Raw genomic sequence first — 20306 nt, 5'->3', positions numbered from 1 at the left:
CTCATAATAAATCACAGTATATATTACTACGTACATTTTCTGCTGTTGCTGGCGGGAGTTTCATAATTACAAGAAGCCGGCCTCCACGTTTTTGCAGATGGGGATACAGGCTCAGATGAAGGAAATGATTTACAAAATCCGCAAAAACAAAGTGGAATCTAGGTTTTGTCTTTTCCTGCCCGTTGAACTGCAACCTCCTTACTGATAAGCCCGTCATTTCCATGGCTTGACCTGCCTTGGTCTTCTGTTAGGACCCTTTGTTTCGCAGACGTTAACAACTCTAGGTTAGACACCTTGTGTGCTGCTACGAAAGGATCTAGACATCATGTAAAACAAACGCCTCATTTCACAAATGGTGAAACTGAGGGCACATAGGAAAACATTTGCAAAAAGGTCACAACAAATTAGAGGCAGAGCCTGTCCTTGAGCCCAAATGTGGGCAAGGGGATATTTTTAAAGATCATTTGTTCCTCCTAAAGCAGGGCTTCTGAAATTAGAAGTCTGAAGCATGTGCATTTTTCTATGGAGAGAATCCATAGCTTTTAGCAGATACTCAACCTAGCTCATGACTTAAAAGATGCAGGTTAGTGTCACAGCCAAGAGAAGCCTAAGGAGACATGACAACTAAGTGTGATGTGGCTACATTTGTGACATGGCAACTGAATGTAAGTTCTAACCTGAATTAGATCACGGAACAGAAAAAAAAAAGTCAAAAGATAAAATCTGAACAAAGATGGGCACTAGTTAATTATAGAGTATGAATATTGGTTCATTAATTGTAACAAACATACTAACGTAAGATATTAATAATAGAGGAAATAGTGTGGGAGAGGTATGGGAGATTTTCTATACTGTCTGCTCAACTTCCCTGTAAATAGAGAACTTTAAAAAAGTCCGTTAATAAAAACAAATTCTGTCTTGAGAAAAATGGCCATTATAGACTGTTAGTGGGAATATGAGCTTTCTTGACAATAATTTAGAAATACAGAGCAAAGACATTTGTTTAAAGTTCTTGTACTTTAACCAAACAATATTAAAGAATTTATTAAAAGTACTTATTTGGAAATGTAGAAACAGATTTATAGGAGACATTCCTCGCATATACCAACATTAACACGCTAATTGATGGGTGAAAAGTGATCTTTCATCAGAGGAACAAATCAGAATCCATGTGAAACCTGATGATAGAATGCAGCAACCTATATTTCATGCAATACATCAGAATCATTTATACCATTATGCTACAAGTATTCATCATGATCTTCAATTGGTCCCGTAATTTAGCAAGTACACAGTTATCATGAGAGTTCAGGCGAATGCATAAGTCATGTATCACCTGAGAAACGGTTATGAATTTTTTCCATGCCCATGTGGGTTACTGGTATGTCTACATTTCTTGTATACTCTAGTTTAGCCTTCTTAAACTTTATTCACTCATGTGTAAAGGTACATAAAACGCATCCAAGAAATAATGCATAATGAGCTTTCAATATTGAAATAGGGTTAAAAGAAAAATTAAATGGCCACAGACATTTTAGATGTTAAAATCTTGTATGTTTCAACATCAGTATAATATTTTCTGAAAATAACAGTTTTAGCACTTAGGTAATGAACTCTGTAATTTCTTTTGTTTCCAGAATTGGTCGGGATGGCATATCATGCTGGCCTTTGAAGAATTTGTATGAATAAGCTATTTTATTCAATTATTAGCTACTTTAATATAAAAGTCAACACTTCTATATTCAAATGAATCTCCTTCGAATAACAAATGCTAATGTATTATATATCTTTGGTGCCTGATAAGCAGGAGGAGGATAAGTGAGTGGCTACAATATACTCCAATTCTTGCACTTTTGCTCCTAGTGTTGTCTGGAGCATCCATGATCTAATCTTCTGTTTCAGTGCAAGTATTCTAAAACCATCCAAAGTGAAGTCTCTCAAATTTTCTCGTCAACTCCAAAATTACCTAGCTAATGCCATCCTTTCCTCCTTTCTTCCTTTCATTATACACCTTCCTCTTCAAAATAATTTCTAGACCTGAGGTTTTTATATTTCCCCTTTTCCATTCCTTTTGTGGATTGTTCCCAGCACACTTTTCTCTCTCTTTTTAGCAGCAGTATCTGACATCTATTATTTCTATTGCTTCATCTCCTTGCTTCCCTTTTGCTATAAACATGCTCAGAAATAAAAACAAGATGATGCTGTTTATTGTCCCTTGCATGTCTTGACCTATCCAATGCCTTTTCTTCCCGCTTTCTCTGAAGAGAAGTTGATACCCTGTCAATTCAGAGCACCATCTGAAGACCAGCAATATCAGAAAAACATTAGGGTCAAATAATTAACTTCTGGAAATCCATAAGTACAAGGATTCCAAACTGAGAAATTTAGGGTATTAGGAAAAAAAAAAGAGAAACATTAGAGTTAAAGGTTATGTTTTTAAATTTTCAGTTTCTTATTCATATCCGTAACATCTTCCTGAAACAGAGATAAGAAAATAGAGCTCTACATAATCAGGTGCTTCAATCAGTAATGCCTTCCCAATAGTGAGAGAAAGAGGAAGAGGGAGGACATTTTGCTGTACTTTTCTGACAAGTTTTGGTGCTGGAAGCTCACTTTTTATTTTTTCCACATTTCCAATACTCTACTCTGACATTTTCTCAAGAATTATTTTACTAACTTCCAATACATATATCTAATTTTTCCTTCATTGACCCTCTATATTTTTTGCCTTTCTTATTCTTCATTTGCTTTTTTTATTCTTTTCCTGTTTTTTATTTCCTGAGTTTCCCTAGGTCTTAAAGTATTATGAAGGGGAACAAATAATGTAGATCCTTTAGTGGCACTATCAGTTTAACCTGTTGCTGATACCAGATAACGTATACAACTGAGCTTTTCACTTCTCTCTTCCTTACTCTGCATTTAATAGGTGATTTTCTTTGGCTATTAGACTATATGAAAATTCATGTTTTAAGCCAACGTTCTGTCAATTACTTTTTTTACAAAATTGAGTTCTTATCTCCTACTTGCCTGTTAAATATGTTTTTTCCTCTTTGATCTGCAGCTCCAGATAAGTGATCAACGTACTCCTTTGGTAGACTAGTAAAGAAATTGTTAAAATTTAATCAATAAAAGTTGAATTAACATTTCCTAAGTTCTTTCTAAGACAATATCTAAATTCCCTACTTTAAAAGCCATTAGACTTAAAAATAAGAGAAGTATGTATCGAAAACCAAAATATTAAATAGAAAACTATTATTATGCTCTCTAGATCAAGTCCATCTTTGGTCTTCATTTGGATACTCCAGGGAAATTAAGTGTGGAAGGCCGGAGTAAATACTTTCATAGACAAAATACTGCTTTATATGTACACGTCAACAGTGAACTAACTTCAAAATATCTGTTCTACTTTGCATTCCTGACAAGATAAAAGAACATTTTGAAATATGTGTATTTAAATAAATTCTTTAATAAGTGTACTTGGTCTAAATTTAAAATATTTCTAATATCAAAATTTTGTTAGTGTTAAAATCAGATACTGGCATGATAGAAACCTTGGAGCATGCTATGTTGAGTATAATAGATCATTGTAGGAACTATTTCGCTTAGTAAAGAAGGGCTTGTAAAAGCTGTTATTTGATTAATTTTTGATAGGAAAAATTATTGAACAAAATGGCAGAGCAATATGTAAAACTTTTCTTGAAATTATGTTTAAATAGTAGCAAAAAATTACATAGTTATGCAACTCTTCCAAAAAATTTAGAAAGCTTTAATAAAGGAAGAATAACAATATTTATTTATTAACCATGAAACTGTGCCAGGCACTATTTATGCAAGTTTATTTATTTTTTACACACAACAACAATAATCCAAATTGTAAGATGGTAGCTACCCCACTTTCTGTTTCCTAGTCATTGCAAGATACTAAGGTAAAAAGAGGGACAGATATGATCCATTGTTCTCTCTGTCCAGCATGTCCTTCTCCTATACTTTCACGTGACTGGCTCCTCCTTGTACATCACTCGGCAGTTTTTGTCACATTCAGAAAGATCTTTACTGACTAAGTAAATTATACTCCCAGTTCCATATTCCAAGTATAAACTGCCCCAATATTCTCTAATATTGTTTATTTTCTTTATATAGTGACTTATAATGAATTGTTTTCGGCTTGTTTTTCTGCTCCTACCACTACAGCCTAACTCCTCAACTTCTAGACTTAGTGTCTATCTGTCCAGTGCATAGTTGATATTCCATAACAGAAATTTCCTTCTGATTAAAACATTTAAGATCTCATTAAAAGGGCTTCAAGTACTAAAGCACTACATATCCATAGGACAGAGCTCCTCAACATTTTTGGCTCCAAGGGACCGGTGCTCCTATGAGAGTCTAACACCTGGTGATCTGAGGTGGAGGTGAGGTGGTGATACTAGTGCTGGAGAGCCCTTGCAAATACAAATGAAGCTTTGCTCATTAACCCGCCGCTCATCTCTTGTTGTGCTGCCCTGTTCCTAACGGGAGATCGTGAGTAACTGTCTACTAAAATTTAACATCCCCAGAATTCGAAATCCACATGCCCATTCTAACTTTCCCATTCTTTTCTTGACATCACTTCCATTTCATTCTTTTTCAGATTCACAAAAAGCGTTCTCAATAAATACCACTGTGATCATTGTGCTTTACATTTCCTAGCACATTTTACAGTTTACCAAGTGATTTCACATTTTCTACCACATTCGTTCATTGCATATACCTGAAAGGTAGTATTAGTATCCTTCTTATGAATGAGGTCACTGACCTTCCAACAGATTAATAAACTTCAGATTCAGTGTTTGAACCATTAGGTGTCAGATGTCTATGATTAAGAGATCATACCCTTCTTATCTCTTTTTATAGTTGTCACCTTAGATTAGCTCATTATTTTATATTTACATGACTACAGGTATGGTTGCCGTAAAGGTAGTCAATGAATGATTTTTTAACTCTCCAAAACAGCTGTTCTTTGCAGAATCTACTCGGCAGTTCAAATATAATACAACTTCAAAATCATATGCATTATCTTTTCATGTTCCAAGGTATTTAAAAAAACATATAATCCAAACTCTTTTTCTCTGAATCTCATTAAGACTTTTACACAACCATTATATCATAGAATAATACATTTGGCCACAGGTTGACCTGGAATAATTCTTTTGTTTTTAGATAAACTTAACTTCAGAACTCAAACTGATTCTTTAAGACTTTTAATCCTTTGTTTCTTATACTATGTTACCTCGAATTCATTAAACGAATCTTGCAAATTAGCAGAATTGTCTGATGAAGTATTATTGTATTTAAAAAATAATAATAATAGACAGTACCTCGGAATCCCAAGGTGATTCTACATCTTCTGCTGCTTCTATTCCTAATGGTGACATTTTAACAATAAAACGTAGATATAGATACAATAATGTGATTTATTACTATGAATTTAAGGTACATATACAAGTCTATCTCTATAAATATTTGATAACATAAAAGAAATGCAGAAAAAAATTCAGGACGTTAAAACTTTGGCAAGAAAAAAAGTCAGTTGTAGTTGTGATCCCTTTGATATACTTAAAGGAAATGAATCATCACACTTTAGATTGGTTTACACCACCATGTAAGAAGAGAAAAAATATATAGACAGGCACTACATTACCACTCAGATTATTTTTATGTGCTCCATCCCATAAGTCAAATTGTCTTTATTTCTTTGTTCTTGTGGAGTCCTTTCATTAATATCCATAACATTTTCTTTGTTTCTTATTGCTAGTTTGTTGCGTCTTCCTATGAAAACAAAAGAAAACAAAAACCAAACTTGAGAAAATACCATTATCATTGACTTGCTCACTTGATCGATCAGGAAAAAAACAAGCAATTACTGAATCTGTCAAATCATAGGCACTAACCTGGGAAAAGTGGAAGTAAGTAAAAATTTTATCTTATATTCTAAGAGCGGTAACGATACCGCTCTTAAATTTTTAAAAAACAGTAAGAACAGGAAAGTATCATTTGTTACATGTACAACTGAAGTGAAAAACATACAGTAAAGGCATGAAAAAGAACAAGCCAGTTTTATTTGGGGAGCTCAGAAAATGCTGCAAAGATAGGGCTGTATCTTGAGAGATAGGTGCAGAGCGTGTGAAGGGCATGCTAGAAAGAGCAGTATGAGCAAAAGCATGAAGTGTGTAACAGCACAGTAAGTGAGGGCAGCAAAGTAATGTGGTAAGACTGAAACACTGGGAATGGAATGGAGAGAGAAAATTGGAGAATCAGAGCCACAGCAAACAAGGCAAGTGTCATGCTGGCATATGAGTTTTACTGTCACGTGTGAGGGAGCCACTAAATAAGAAGAGGAGTTATATCACCACAAATATACTTTAGAAATATCACTCAGGCAGCGGCGTAAGCATGAACATAAAAGAAGCGAAACTAGAAAGGAGTATTTAAAAATTAAAGGTGAGAAAATGAACTACAGTGATGAGATATAAAAAAAATCCTAAGTGGGTAGAAAACATTAAACTTAGTGAGTGACTGGATATGGTGATTTCAGGGAGGTTTAGAGACCAGGATTTTTTACGCTTCCGTGTTTCAGTGGTGGACTTACTAGATGACAGAGCAGTTTACAGGAGTCAGTCAAAAGGAAAGGCAATGTCTTCAGTTTGGGACATGTCACGTTGAAGGCAGCCAGGGGACGTAGAAGGAAGATCTAGAAAAATACATTTGGAGTAGGACTAGGTGACCTTACTCGGGGAAAGCATATGATGTTAAGAAAATAGATGTTTGCAAAAGGATACTAAATCGATGTAATTAAATAATGCAAATATACACAGAACATGTGAAATTTTAAAAATAAAAACAAGAACATGGGAATAAAAACATGGAATTCGATTGTTCCATTATATATTTCAAATTCTGTTTCAACAATTAAAAAACACTTTTAAGGCTCTAGGCAAATATTTATTCTGGGATATTACAGTAATAAGCATTTTAAGTTTAATGAAAAACATTAATTGTCAAATACCAATTCACGATGTTATAAAAAGACACTTTATTAAAAATTAATTTTAAAAAACAAGTTTTACATTCTAGAAGGGAGATGCTAATGTGACTACAGAATTACGAGTCATTTTTGAGTACTACTGTGATGTGTAAGAGAAATATAAATCTCTATTTTTAAATTCACGTGGTGTTATTATTCTTCTGTGAACAGCATGATAATAGCTCTAATTTCCCATCTATTTGATTTATCATGGTAGATAAAGATGGCAGGGAAAAAAATCTAGAGTTAAAAAGTTATAAGACTATGATTATCTCAGTTGAAAATTTAAAATTCTTCAAATACATCTCCATGATTACCAAGCTGGAGCAAATGAAGAAAAGGGCTAAAAACTCAGATGTCCCAGGTGTCTGACTTTTAGGTATGAAAGAATTTTCTTCTCGGGGTTAACAATCATGATTACCAAAATTAAATTTTTAAAAAATAGTATGAAATGTAGCCAATGGTGGTGATATTTTAAAAAGTAAAACATCATCTTGCAGAGATAATTTCGTAAACTATGTAAGTAATCTTTCCTTCCTTATGTTTTTAAGGTAACAAGTATTTTATATTAGAAAAAATCATAAATTGGAATTTCATTCACTTGATGTGGGTGTGTTTGTCTATTAATTGCGGTATTAGTAGGAAAAGGTCAATCGTTATCTCTAGCTCCAAGGGGCTATGTGAGCTGCCCATAGTCTCGGAGATGTTCCCTGCATCAGTATAATGGTAAAACTGCTGTCTGTCCACACATAGGGGACCGATTTGATAACTCATGTAACTTCTACACAGTGGTAATTTCTGCAGCCATTGCAAAGAACAAATTAGCCCCTTAGAGAACAATATTACAAGATATTGTTAAGTAAAGAAAGCAAGACGTGAAGACCTGTATTAAAAGAGTTCATTTGATTGTTTTCATATGTGTAATATCTTAATTTCATTGATTATTGTTATGACAGTATTCTCTTTTTTTTTTTAGCGAGAAAAAGTTCACAAAACATAAAATAACTATTTCAAAGTGAACAATTCAGTAGCATTTAGGACAGTCACAATGTTGTGCAACCATCACCTCTAGGTCCAAAATATTTTCATCGCCCCTCCCCGCAAATATCCCATTCCCATTAAATAGTCACGTCCCATTCCCCCAACCACCTCCTCAGGCAATCACTTATCTGCTTTCTGTCTCTATAATTTAACTTAGTTTGATGTTTCATGTAAAAAGAATCATACAATAAAAAATTTTAAAAAAGAGAATCTCTGCAGAAAAAAAAGTAATGTCTGGTTTTCTTCTTTGAGAGGGTTGTAGCTTACAATTGATTTTCTCATTTAATAAATAGAGATTAAGAACCTCATTACATAATCATATACTTGAATTTTAATTAGTGAAAAAACTAAATAACATTCTTATCTAGTTCCTCTATCTTTATTTAACCACCCCAATCTAAAACACCTACAAAGAATACACCAAATGGTAAAATAAGTTAATTGAGCAAGTTAGATATATGTGATACAGTAAAGTAAGTTAGAAAGCACATGAAAAAGTAGGGACAAAAATTCATAATTTATAATAAATCTGATAAGGCCTAAAAGAGATTTCACTTTGCATTATCCATGAACAAAGTTGATGCTAAAATGAATGTAAGATGTCACTGAATTAAGCTTAAAAGTGAACATTAAAGAGAGAGTTCAAATGAAATATTCAATAAGCGAAAAAAAGTGAGAATTGAATTTTCCTTCAGTTCTTCATAAAATTCAGTAATTGAGAAAAGTCTGGATTTTTTTTTCTTTACCTGGCTTTATTTTGCTATTTTGTATTTAAAATAAATCCTATCATATTTTATAATATAGCGAGTTCCTGCTCTTAGTTAACTGCCCAGCCTCCTGCCCCATTTCTGTTGTGTCCTTATAATAATCTCCTCATCTTGACACTCTCATTAAATCTTGATGTTTATCTGACACTTATTAAATGAATTTTTCCTTCATCCCCTCCTCATCTTCAGAGTCATTTAGCTGTTCTTTCCAGTTGCTTTCTAATTCTCTCCTTCCATAATGGCAGACTTAAGAATTGTTTACTCCCATGAAACTTTATGAAAATCCCAATCCTGAACATATATCTCTCTTGTTACTACACTTGTTTTCTATTATCTTGAAGCCTTCTATTTTTTTCTAGGATCCTTTCTCATTACTAGCAAGATCAGGGGGATGGTATGTAAAACAGTATGGGGAAAAACATTTAAAACAAAACAAAAGACTTACCTTTGTAAGACCAATGACTGCTAAAGACACGAGTGAAGATTTGGGAAGAGGTTTGGGTGCTGGCACATCAGGGTGAGACCAGCCCTGGACTGCAGTTGATAGCTTGGGAAGGGTTTCAGCCATGGCTTCATTTGCATTATGAACTTTATTGTCCTGATAGAAAGTGCCAGTTTCTGGCATATTTTGCTTCTGCTACGGTACTGTACAAACAACGTAAAGAATGCATAAAGATATCTGTAACTTCAAATCAGGGAATCATACAAGAGCAGACAGTCATCAAATAGCTTACTGTTTTTCTAGGATTGCGGAAAAGCAGCCATTCACTTTGCTAAGCACAGTTGTGTGACATTCTAGAAAAGATTCGCAGCATTAAGTGTCGAATTTGATAACAATAAAGATAATATTCATCATTAGTATATGGTCTCACACAAAGAACACAGGCTTTGGAATCATTTAGTTGTTGATTTATATCCCTGTTTTGCCACTTTGTAATCGATATCTTCTCATAAGGTGAGCCTTATGAGAGAGGACATAGTAAGCCCCAAAATATTACTTCTCTGACCCCTAAATGATTATTTTTTTAAAATGCTGTGATAACCATTAGATTATAAAATTTACCCCAGGTTGTTTAGAGTACTACTAAAAAAACAAACATTAAAAAAATTAAATTAGTTATTATATTTTGAAATGTTTGCATGATTTATATTTCCATGAATTATTTGTTGTGGGGGGAAAATATCAGAGTTTAGTAGAACCTTATGTCAACGGGCTGGAACTGCAAACATTCTGTTTGTCAAACAGCTAAAAAGAAATGATTGTTTATATTCAGTTCCTTCCAAGAAAGAGAGAAACAAAAAAGAGTAGTGACTTGTGGGGCAATGATTCATGAATAAAAGCCATGCACATACTAAATAGAAAACCTGACCACATATATTGACAATGTTGACAGAGAGAGAAGGACTGAAAATACAGACATTGAAATGTTTTCTGTAAGAAAAAATTAGACTAGAAATAAATCAAAAATAAAAACTTGGGGAGGGAGAAGAAAAAGAAAAAAGAGACAGTTAATCAAGTACAAGCTTAAGACAAAAAGAGAAAAGTATAATTACAAAAAGATATGTGGAGAAATAATTTCAGTATGCATATAAACGTATTTATATCAGTAATACATCAGTATTATTAAAAATAATAGTACTATAAAAAGCCTCTTTTACATATTTTATTATATATTAAAACTATAAAAGTTTAATAAAATGTATAAATATAAATTATATATCTTAATATATCATATATAAATATATAATTTTATAAAACATATAAGTACATATTACATGTAAGAATATATCAAATTTATGAAATGATATAAACCAGAAGCTTTTGTTCATAGTATATCCCTAATAATACTGATTTGCATTACTCTATAATTGTTTGTAAATATTACTGCAATAAAGATTTAATTTTGTCATTGTAAAATATGTCATTCAATTACTTGAATGTAATTATATGATGACATGGAAGCTGTACATTATTACTAGAGGAAAAAAATTGAAGAAGAAATGTTCCTAACACATCTCCATTCCACTTGGAGACAGAATGGGTAATCAGAATTCTAAAGAGTCTGTATGGCTTGAAAAGATCTATTTAATGGGTCATGTGATAGGTCTAAAAAAAAGGTTGCAATTTTTTAACCTAAAATCCTGAGCTCACGATTAAGGGATACTAAAAAATATACTATAACCTACTTTCTTACTTTATCACTTATTTATTTCCTTATTTACGACATATTTCTTCAACATCACTCAATCTTATACATCCATGAATTATTTATTCATGGAAATATTAAAAAAGAAGATAAATTTGAGCCATATCAAATAGATTCAATTTTGATATATTATGCCTACTATATTACTTGTAGCATTTCATTACATAGGGTGATATTTGTTTTTGCTCCTTATTCACTTTTAACAATATTAAAATGATTCTCACGTGGAAGACCTTATTCCAGGGGTCCCAGGATATGTGTGATTATGTCTCCTAACCTCCAGTAGCTTCTGGTGATACAGGGGCTTTAAATAAAGTATCTAAATAACTATACTATTAAAACATATAAAATTTGAGAATGTGATACAAAGACTCTGGGTAGTTATCTATTTCTGTCTACACCTCTCCCAACCTACAAAATATTTGGTAAAGACACACTCTTCATTCCCATAACAAAATGGCATCCAATATATTATCAAAGCCCAAGATTACATTGTTTTCACCAAAAGTCCTGAAGGCTTAATTGAAAATTTAAGCAATGGCTGACATAAGTTTTATAACCTGAACTAGAACAATTGGATGACCTACACCAAGGTCCCTTCTCCATTGCTTCTCCCTGATTCAGAGATTAATTTGTGTTAGTCAAAAATGGCAGTCTTGGTTCTTTAGCACGGAAACCACTACCTTCGGTGACCCCATTCCTTCCTTTTACCCTCAACCAGTAGAGGAAGTTCTCTGAAATGTTTGAAATGGTGGAAAGTTAAATGTACAAAAGTCAAAGAAAAACTGTATATGCAGTTACCCTTCCCGCTCCCAGGTCCCTTTTCCTCAGGGCTCCATGGCAGTCTCCAACCTGTAAATTTGCAGCCTCTGAAAGCACAGACGCCTGAAAAAATGATGGGCTCTAATGACCAAGAGCAGGAGCTCTCTATTTCCTTCCTCCTGGAAAATAAGCTAAATGGAGTCTTAGTCATCCACCCCCTGCACAAGCACATTTCCAGCTACCCAACTCCATTACTGATTTGATAGCCAGTCCCAGGCCTGCACAACCCTTCATGTGCATGGGAAGGACATCAGCGAATTGGGAAAGAGGTGGAGGTGAGGAGATACCTGCCTTGGTCCATGGATCTAAGTAGTTCAGCAACCTCCAATCCCCTAGGGCTTGAGGATACCTAAGCCCCGCTCTGTAAGTGGGAACACAGGCAGATGATACCACAATCCTATGTGCTATAAAGAGGAGCTTTGCCAGCATCTCAAATTATTTTAATATTTTTTTAACAAAAACTGGAATTTTTCTGTTTCCTCCAATTCAAAACACAAACCAAAAAGCAGCAACCTGTTCAGGACTCCCTTGAACCCCTTATTTTAGTCTGCCTTGAGAGGCCACTCCCTACATCCTGTGTCCTTCCTTCTTGTAATTTATCTTTAACTTGTCATAAATCCCAATATTCTGACCTCTTTTACCTAATCTGATCTCTGATCTCTTTTCTAAAGTCCTTATTCTTATCCTAACCCAGTGCTGTTGCTCTGGAAACTTGGATTTCCCTGCTAATTCGTTGCTACCCTCTTCCACTGTGTTCACTAGACCTACTGTCCTCACTTTGCTAATATTAAAACTCTTACCTGCAGGATGATAAAGAAAGAAGAATCCTGGGCTTAGAAACCTGAGGTTTTAAAATCTAATTTCCGTCACTTACTATATCCGAATAAATCACTTTATCTCTTTGAGTTTCGAATTCTCCATGTGAAAAACCACTTGGCCAGGACATCACACACAGGTTGATGTATTACGGGGTGTTTTGATTAATTAATTGCTAAGATTCCTTAAATTTCTGAAAATTTATGTGCCTTCGAGTTTACCTATAGAAAAAATGAAGAATATTTAGCTGGCAGAAATGGAGAAAATAACGGAATGAAAAAGAAACAAGATAAACAGAGAGGGTAAAAAACCAAAAGCAGAATCAACAAGACTCGAGGCCCGATCCAAAGAGAGAGTCCTACGATGCAGCGGCAGATCTCCAAGGACACTGATGGAGCCACCTCAGCCAGGACGCAGCTGACAGAAATGAAGCGAACCCTGCAGCTCCTGGAGATGACGCTGCAGTCCCTCCTGGCACGCTCCCTGGCAGAGACCGAGGCAATGACTGTGCACAGCCAGCCCAGATCCAGGCTCAGATCCGGGCCCTTAAGGAGCAGCCACACCAGGTCAGAACCGAGACCGAGGACAAGAAACTGGGCTACAAGCAGCTCCTGGACATCTAGGTCCTCCTGGAAAAAAAATGGAGAGCTACTTACTGTACCTGTTAGATAAAGATGGAAACTCATGCTCTAAATCAAAGGGCTTTGGATCAGGAAGCTCAGTGAATTCGTCCAAAAGATGTAGCCGAAACCACACTGGTAAAGACAGCGGGTGAAGAGTGAGATCAACGTGGCAAATTCCCTTCATTGAGGATTCACTCTACTGAAGGAAAAAACATCTAAAATGACCAATGGCAAAACAAAACAAAGTGTTTCTTTCTAGCTATCATTTCTGAGAAAAGAATAATTTGGGAAATGATCCTGCACAATTGCATTATTCTAAATATCAAAGAGATAATAAAAATACTTCCTCCCTTAAAGACAAGTTACTTAGCCAAAATAACTTTTCTTGGTTATCTTTTGCAGGAAGTTGGGTGTTTGTTTTCAAATAAATAAAAAAAAGTTGATGTGTACTCATTTTCATTAACTCATGACTAATAAATAATTACTCACAATTAAAAAGAAATCTCGTAGAATAAGAAAATAAGATTGTAGAGAAAAAAACTTCACAGAAGTAAGCAGAGGTACTAGCCTGACACAAAAACAAAATGAAAAACAAAACAAAACAAAAAACAGACTGAGAAGACAGTAGCTTCTAAATACATGCAGAATTTAATTAACATAGTATGGTCTATGCAGAGATATTCTTCACTTACAGAGTACTAATTCACCTCAAGAAGAATAAACACCATTATAGCTAAAAAGGACTTGCCTGATTAGTTCTTGTTTATGTAAAACCTACAGTTCTGTGGCTGTAGCTGACTGAGATCTGCCCTAAAAACTCTTTGATGGTACTAGTTACCACTGCAATTGGCAAGTATACCAGGACTAATTTAGACTAACTGGGCTTCATAAGAAAACCCTCAGTTAGCATCAACACATTTGGTAAATCAGACTCTCTGAACACATAATTATATTGAAGATTTCTGAGTTCATCCAACTTGAATCTCTATATTGATGCCAGTATTTTGCTCAGAAACTTATCAGTATAGACTGATGGACAGGATGATGGATTTGGGAGTGAAGGAGGCTGAAAGTCAAATTGGGGGTAAGCCATTTGTTCATTGTGGAGTCTCGGGTTGATGAATCAACTTCCCTGAACACAGGAAACAGACGTTTTTTGGCCTAAGACTGCTATCCTCAGCAAGTCCCACTTAAATGGCTTGCTCTTGGTTGGTGTCTGGGAACCTGGATGGGGGAGGGATCCACCATTCCCCAACTGACAAGAGTGGCTCACTGGGCCTCAAGTGTCTGTAGAAACAAGGTGGTTCCTGCCGAGCACCTGCTCTCCTTCTGGGAGTCTGGAATTTTGGTCCATGCTAGGGAGAGGATGCCTATGTGACTAGCATGCCTGTCACTGAGCCCAGTGAGACTCTAGTCCTAGTAGACAACCTCTCACATGTGGTATCATACCTGGACATGGGAGGAATCAAGCACATTCTGGGAACTCCATAAAGAGAGAATTCCTAAACGTTTGAGCCTGGTTTCCTCCAGACTTTATCCCATACACCTCTTCTCCTTCTGATTTTAATCTGACCCTCTCGCTGTAATAAATCACAGACATGAGTACTACTATATGCTGACTCTTGTCGAGTTTTCTAGTGAATAATGAAAAGTAGGTACGGTTTTATAAATCTTCAACAAAATTCAATTAGATCAAGTTTTTATCATCCATGTTGACATATTATACATGATTAGAGTCAGAAGGTGATTTCACAGATTACCTGTCCTTGAATCTGTTTTTCTTGATATTTGTTTTGGAGATTCCTGTAATTCTGTTTCTGTTTAAATAAAGACATAAACAAGAAAAATAAAACAAAGATGTCAGAGAATAATGTGAAACAAGCTACAATATTAATCAGCATTTTAAAAAATTTAATGGTAATATATTCTACAAGTTTCTACAAGTTTCTGGGATAACTAGAGGAAAACGTGTAAGTATCATATGTAGTATAATAATATGCTATGATGGTATTATTCTTTTTGTTTCTAATATTTTATCAATTTCTTATAAAACTCACCTATTAAAAGACAGAAGTTGACTAAACAAGGCAACAAGACAAAAAAAATTATATACAAATTGTGAGATGAGTAATCCATGGATATCTCATCAAACTTAACATGTATACTGAAAAATGTCCTTGTCTTCCCTGTTGGCCTGCTGCTCTCCTTGTTCATCTCACAAGTCCTTCTCATTCTTCATGTCCAAGTGAAATGCTACTCAATCGCCTCTGTACCTATGAATCACCTTAGATTCTCTCTCCCTGCTAACTTCTTACATTCCATCATCTCTAAATCTTATTAACTGTACCTCTTTTCTGTCTCTGCTTCATTTTGCCATAGCTACTGCCCTAGTCAAACACGAGCCCATAACAGATGGCTTTCACAGGAAAAAACAAAGCAAAACATCACCAACTACTATGGCTATTTCTTAAATGAATAGGATTATTTTCAGCAATAAAATAAAAAAGGCATAAGGCTAGAAAAAGACCAGCATTTTAAATGGCATACATTGAGCTTCCTGACTTTTTTATTCAGCATAGATGGATAACAACTTCATAATGCACCGATGCTAGTCCAAGGAAGCAAAAGCTCCCTTCGTCTGCCTGTCTCTTTTTGTGTTTTCCTTTAATGTATTCTCCAAAAAATCAATCAATCGATCAATCAATAGAAAAGGTGAAAAACCTTAGGCAAATCTTATTTCTCCTTAAGGAAAAATCAAGGAATCAGTGTTTTGGATCATATAAAATATATTTTATGGTAAGATGACAATTGTAATATATCCAAATGCTGATGGTAGCCATAGCAGCAGACATAAAAATGATGTCTGTCTAAACCTGTAGGTTCATATATAGTCATAAAAATAGTATAAAGTTTCTTTAAAAAATTAAGAGTAGAATTACCAGGGAGTGACGTCAGAACCATGACAGAGGGAAGAATCCCCCTTGATTTCTCCCCTTGAAATTACAACACATCGAACAGCTACAATACAAAGAAAACAAATAGGCCTGAGAGATCTGCTCATCAGAGCATCTGAAGGAGAACCAATTGGGTAAGGGAAGAGGAAAGGGACAGGAGAAGAGATCAGCGCTGGAGACTGGTACTGCGAACGCAGCCCTGAATTCCCTGCAGGACGCAGGGGCAGAAGGACTTAGGAGGTGGGTTACACTCTTTGAAGCCTTCTGAGGAGTGCTGCCTGAGTGATCAACATATTCTACGCAGCGGAGCCCAGTGAACAGGGCAGAGAACAGGATAGAGACCAAGTACAGAAAGGCGACAGCTGTGTTTTAGCAACCGCCATGCCAAAAATAGCTGAGTCACAAAGCCTGGCTGCCTCCTACCATCTCGCTGTCCCATCCCAGAACAGATAGCGGGCCCCAGAACTGCATCAAGCTGTTAGGGCAGCTTACCAAGACTTCAGGAGCTCTTCAGAGGCTCGGATCGCCATCTCCTTCCACATTCTCCCATCGGGATAAAGTCCTGGGATGAAGCTACCGGGACATAAAAGAGACACATGCCTCCTCAGGGAATAAGGGGCTCTTTTTTTTTTTTTTTTTCTACCACGAAGAAGAAATCCTGGAGGCCTCCACAGTGCAGGAGGCTAGGGAGCCACCTGTTGGAAAACAAATAAAAAATCTCTTCTTATCAACTTGCTAAAGAGAGATCACTCTAAATAATAATATATATATTATTTTAAAGGCAGGGTACTTTCCCATAAATGCGTAGGTGAAGCAATAATCCAACAAACACCATGGTGTCAAAGCAGCTCGGAAAGAAAATGAAAAGTTTCCAGAAAATAAACATTTAACTACAAAAATATGCAACTATGACAGATTTCGAGACTGTATTTTGAGAAAACTCAAAATGGCACCTGCATAAATCCCTAAAGGTCTGCAGGACAGAGGGCAAGGGTGCTTCCAGTCTCATCCCTTCTCTGCAATTCAGGGTCACCGATATTCATGCTCTTGCCCCAGACCCCTTGACTGATTTGGGAATGAACACGAACCACTTTTATTCCCTCCTGCTATCTTCTGGAGCTTATTCTCTAAGTCTGGCTCTGTCCTCACAAGACTCTTCTGTAAACTAGTCACCGCCAGACCTTGGGCCCTAGTAAATCCCAGAGGGTAGCTCTGGGTGGGAAGGGGCCACTGGATAGGGCTTCAGCTTCTCCGGGGACCATGATTGGCAGAGGTGAGTTGCCCAATCAGCGCTCCGTGGAGGCAGGACTAGCTGTCAGTTAATCACAGCTGTTGTCCATTGAATTGATTAGGGTCAGGCCTGGGGCTCTCTCTTCCTTCTTTCCTCTGCTATATCTTCCCATGACACAGCAGCTTCACTCTTTTTAAATGCCTCATTCCATTTTCCTTCTAATCTCAGCTTTCAAGTCCACTCCCAGGGCCCATACACATTTTTAGGCCTTCAGGCATCCAATTCCTTTCCTACTCTATGTTTCTGTACTTTCATGCTGCCAATTCTGAGGCACACAGGGACTGGGTCCTAGGGGCAGAGTTTTGGGTTGTATCTTATTAGGCTTGGCTAGCACCTTAATAGGCAATATGCCACATCTGCTGTGCCGACCATGCTGCCAGGTATACTCCCTTTCCTCCTGAGGCCAGGAAGTTACAGGGATGAAGAGCCTGAGCTAGGCCTAGTTGTGAAGGGCCAAAAGGGAAAGGCATCTGGAGACCTTAAGAATCTGGCTGGAACTCCTTCATGACTTCGGGGGTCTTCATGAGTTTGTATCAAAGTGGCACAGCCATGAGTTCCCTTACTTTCCAAGCCGACTGAGTGTGGTGGACCTGTTTAATGTCCCTCACTCTCTAAAGAACCGAGTTCTAATAGGTTTCTGGCTGGGATTTTCTGGTGTCCCTGTGTCTGTATGTGTGTGTGTGTGGATGTGTAAGTTTATGTCTAAATGTGTGTGAAAAAAAGATGTGGTTGTGTGATAATCAGGTGGTGGAACTATGTGAATGTCCTTGTGTATGTACCTGCCTGAACATTTCTATGAAAGTTCTATGAAGTTCACGTTTGTTTAATGATGTGAGTGCATTGTGCATCTACTTTGTGTGAGTAAGAAAAAAATGCACCCGATAAGTTCCCAACTGCTCAACACACCCAAAACCCAGATTCATTAGATGGAGCTTCATGTGCTATCTCCCCACAATCATTGGGTTGCCCACAGCCTGCTCAGACCAGCTTCCAGGACTGGAACAGAATCTCCTGTCCTCAGGTGGTAGGTGACACGCTCACCATCTGGAACCAAAAGATGCCCAGTCTTCCTGAAGCCACAGCTCGGTCCAGTGCCCAGATGGCCAGGAAAGGTGCTGGCTGTGGCATCTCTCAGATGTTTTCTTCGGTAGTGAGTAGGGAACCTCTCATTACCTCCAAGGTTACCTCGGCCTTCGCCCTTCCTATTTTACTTCACCTATGGATTTTCTAGTGATTTTGTAAAAGGTGTGTGTGGTGACCCACATTTCATGTGTGAATTCCTGAGAACTCAGCACGGGGCCCAGGGTCCTAGCCACACACAGCACCTACCACTGATTCCCTGGGACCTTTCTCCCTCTGCCACCCTCATTAATATTTGATGTCTGAAACGAATTGACTCAATGACCCATTGAGTAACCTTTTCCTCTAAGAAGGCCTCACATCCAGTACCATCCCTTAAGGAATCTGGCTTGTTTCTGGGGAACAATCCCCATAGAATTACAGACAGAGGGAATCACCTTGACAGGGCTGGAATATGAGAAAGTTGGCATCTGCTCAGTTCCCGTGGAGACCTTCTTTAGCCTGAAGCTAACAGAACAAGTGCCCTCCAAGAAGCCATTGTTTTCGACAAAGTTGTTCATTGTTCTCCAAGGCTGACCTTTCTCAACATACTGAGAAAGGGTCCTGAGTGTCCCTCTGTCAGCAATGTCCCAGCTACCTTTTCAATGCCCTATTTTTACTCCCCTGTTCCAGAATGTATTACCCTGTCCCTCTTCCAGATCTGGAGGAGCTGACTTCTTAATAAGAACCAAACACATCCTTTTGAAGTTGTTTTCATTTTCAACCCTCAGGAGGAACTTGATGGACATAGTCTGAGAAAACACTGAGGCAGCGGGACTGCCACTTCATTTTAAACAGCACTCAGGTGACTCCAATAGTCTCTGCTCAGTGGCTCTGTAACAGGATGGAAAATGATCCCAGCTAATCAAAACAACTTCCTATTCTGTCCAGAAAACTGTTATCAGGAGAATGCCAGACCAGGGTTTGGTGCCTCAAAACATGCCCTGCTCTGTTTGTTGGACTCAATGAAACCTAGTTGGGCTACGTGGCTTAACATCCTTACCAATATGTTAGGGGAGCTGCTTCTGCTCCAATGTCCATCACCTGCATGGGCTGCTTGGCACCCAGTGCCTGGTGTGTCATTTTTCCCCAAATGCCGAGCTCCTTTACACACATGTTGTTCTCCCTGTACTGCTATTTATACCACTCTCATTTATATCACTCTCAGGTTGGAGACTCTGAATTGGGTTTGGTTTGTTTTCTTATCAGTGTTTTACTCTCCTTTTCAAGTCCCCATGGGAGAAAAATCATAAGGGCCCTGTCACTTGCAGTGTGGCAGAGTTCCCTTCCCTTGATGGTGAAAGGAATTGCTTGAAAAGGCCTATCTCAAAATGAATGGTTGAGTTGAGGAGCTCTTCAATGGCAGAAACCTGAATTCCAGTTAGAAAGCAGCTCCAAAATTTCCAAGGCTGTCTGGCGACTGCTCATCTACGAATTAAACACCGGTGGCTGGACAAGCCACTGGCCCAAAGGGGACAGCTTATGGCATCTTGGCAAATAGAATGCAGATCCGACCAGCTTATACAAGCCAAGGAGGTCAATGTGTGGCAGTGGAGACTGGCTTCCCAGCAGGCCGGCAGCTAATGGCTGAACCCTGGTACAGGAC

At 37.1% G+C, this 20306-nt stretch overlaps 1 protein-coding gene and 1 long non-coding RNA gene across 2 annotated transcripts in view; one reads left to right on the top strand and one right to left on the bottom strand.

The window, feature by feature from the left end:
* Positions 1–13380: 13380 nt before the first annotated feature.
* Positions 13381–16935, bottom strand: LOC107518186. The gene is made up of 3 exons (XR_001598768.2): positions 16783–16935; positions 15097–15153; positions 13381–13535 (listed from the first exon to the last, which is right to left on the bottom strand). It is a non-coding gene; the product is annotated as an uncharacterized LOC107518186 (long non-coding RNA).
* Positions 16936–17550: 615 nt separating this feature from the next.
* Positions 17551–20306, top strand: part of ANKRD30A (ankyrin repeat domain 30A) — a 55735-nt gene continuing 52979 nt past the window's right edge. Inside the window, 1 exon segment of the mRNA XM_036226589.1 lies at positions 17551–17563. Coding sequence (XP_036082482.1) covers positions 17551–17563 — 13 coding nt within the window.

The sequence above is a fragment of the Rousettus aegyptiacus genome, unplaced genomic scaffold, assembly GCF_014176215.1.
Source record: "Rousettus aegyptiacus isolate mRouAeg1 unplaced genomic scaffold, mRouAeg1.p scaffold_m13_p_10, whole genome shotgun sequence".
Lineage (NCBI taxonomy): Eukaryota > Metazoa > Chordata > Mammalia > Chiroptera > Pteropodidae > Rousettus > Rousettus aegyptiacus.
Note: the sequence above shows the minus strand (reverse complement) of the source record. Positions and strands in the feature narration are given on the sequence as shown.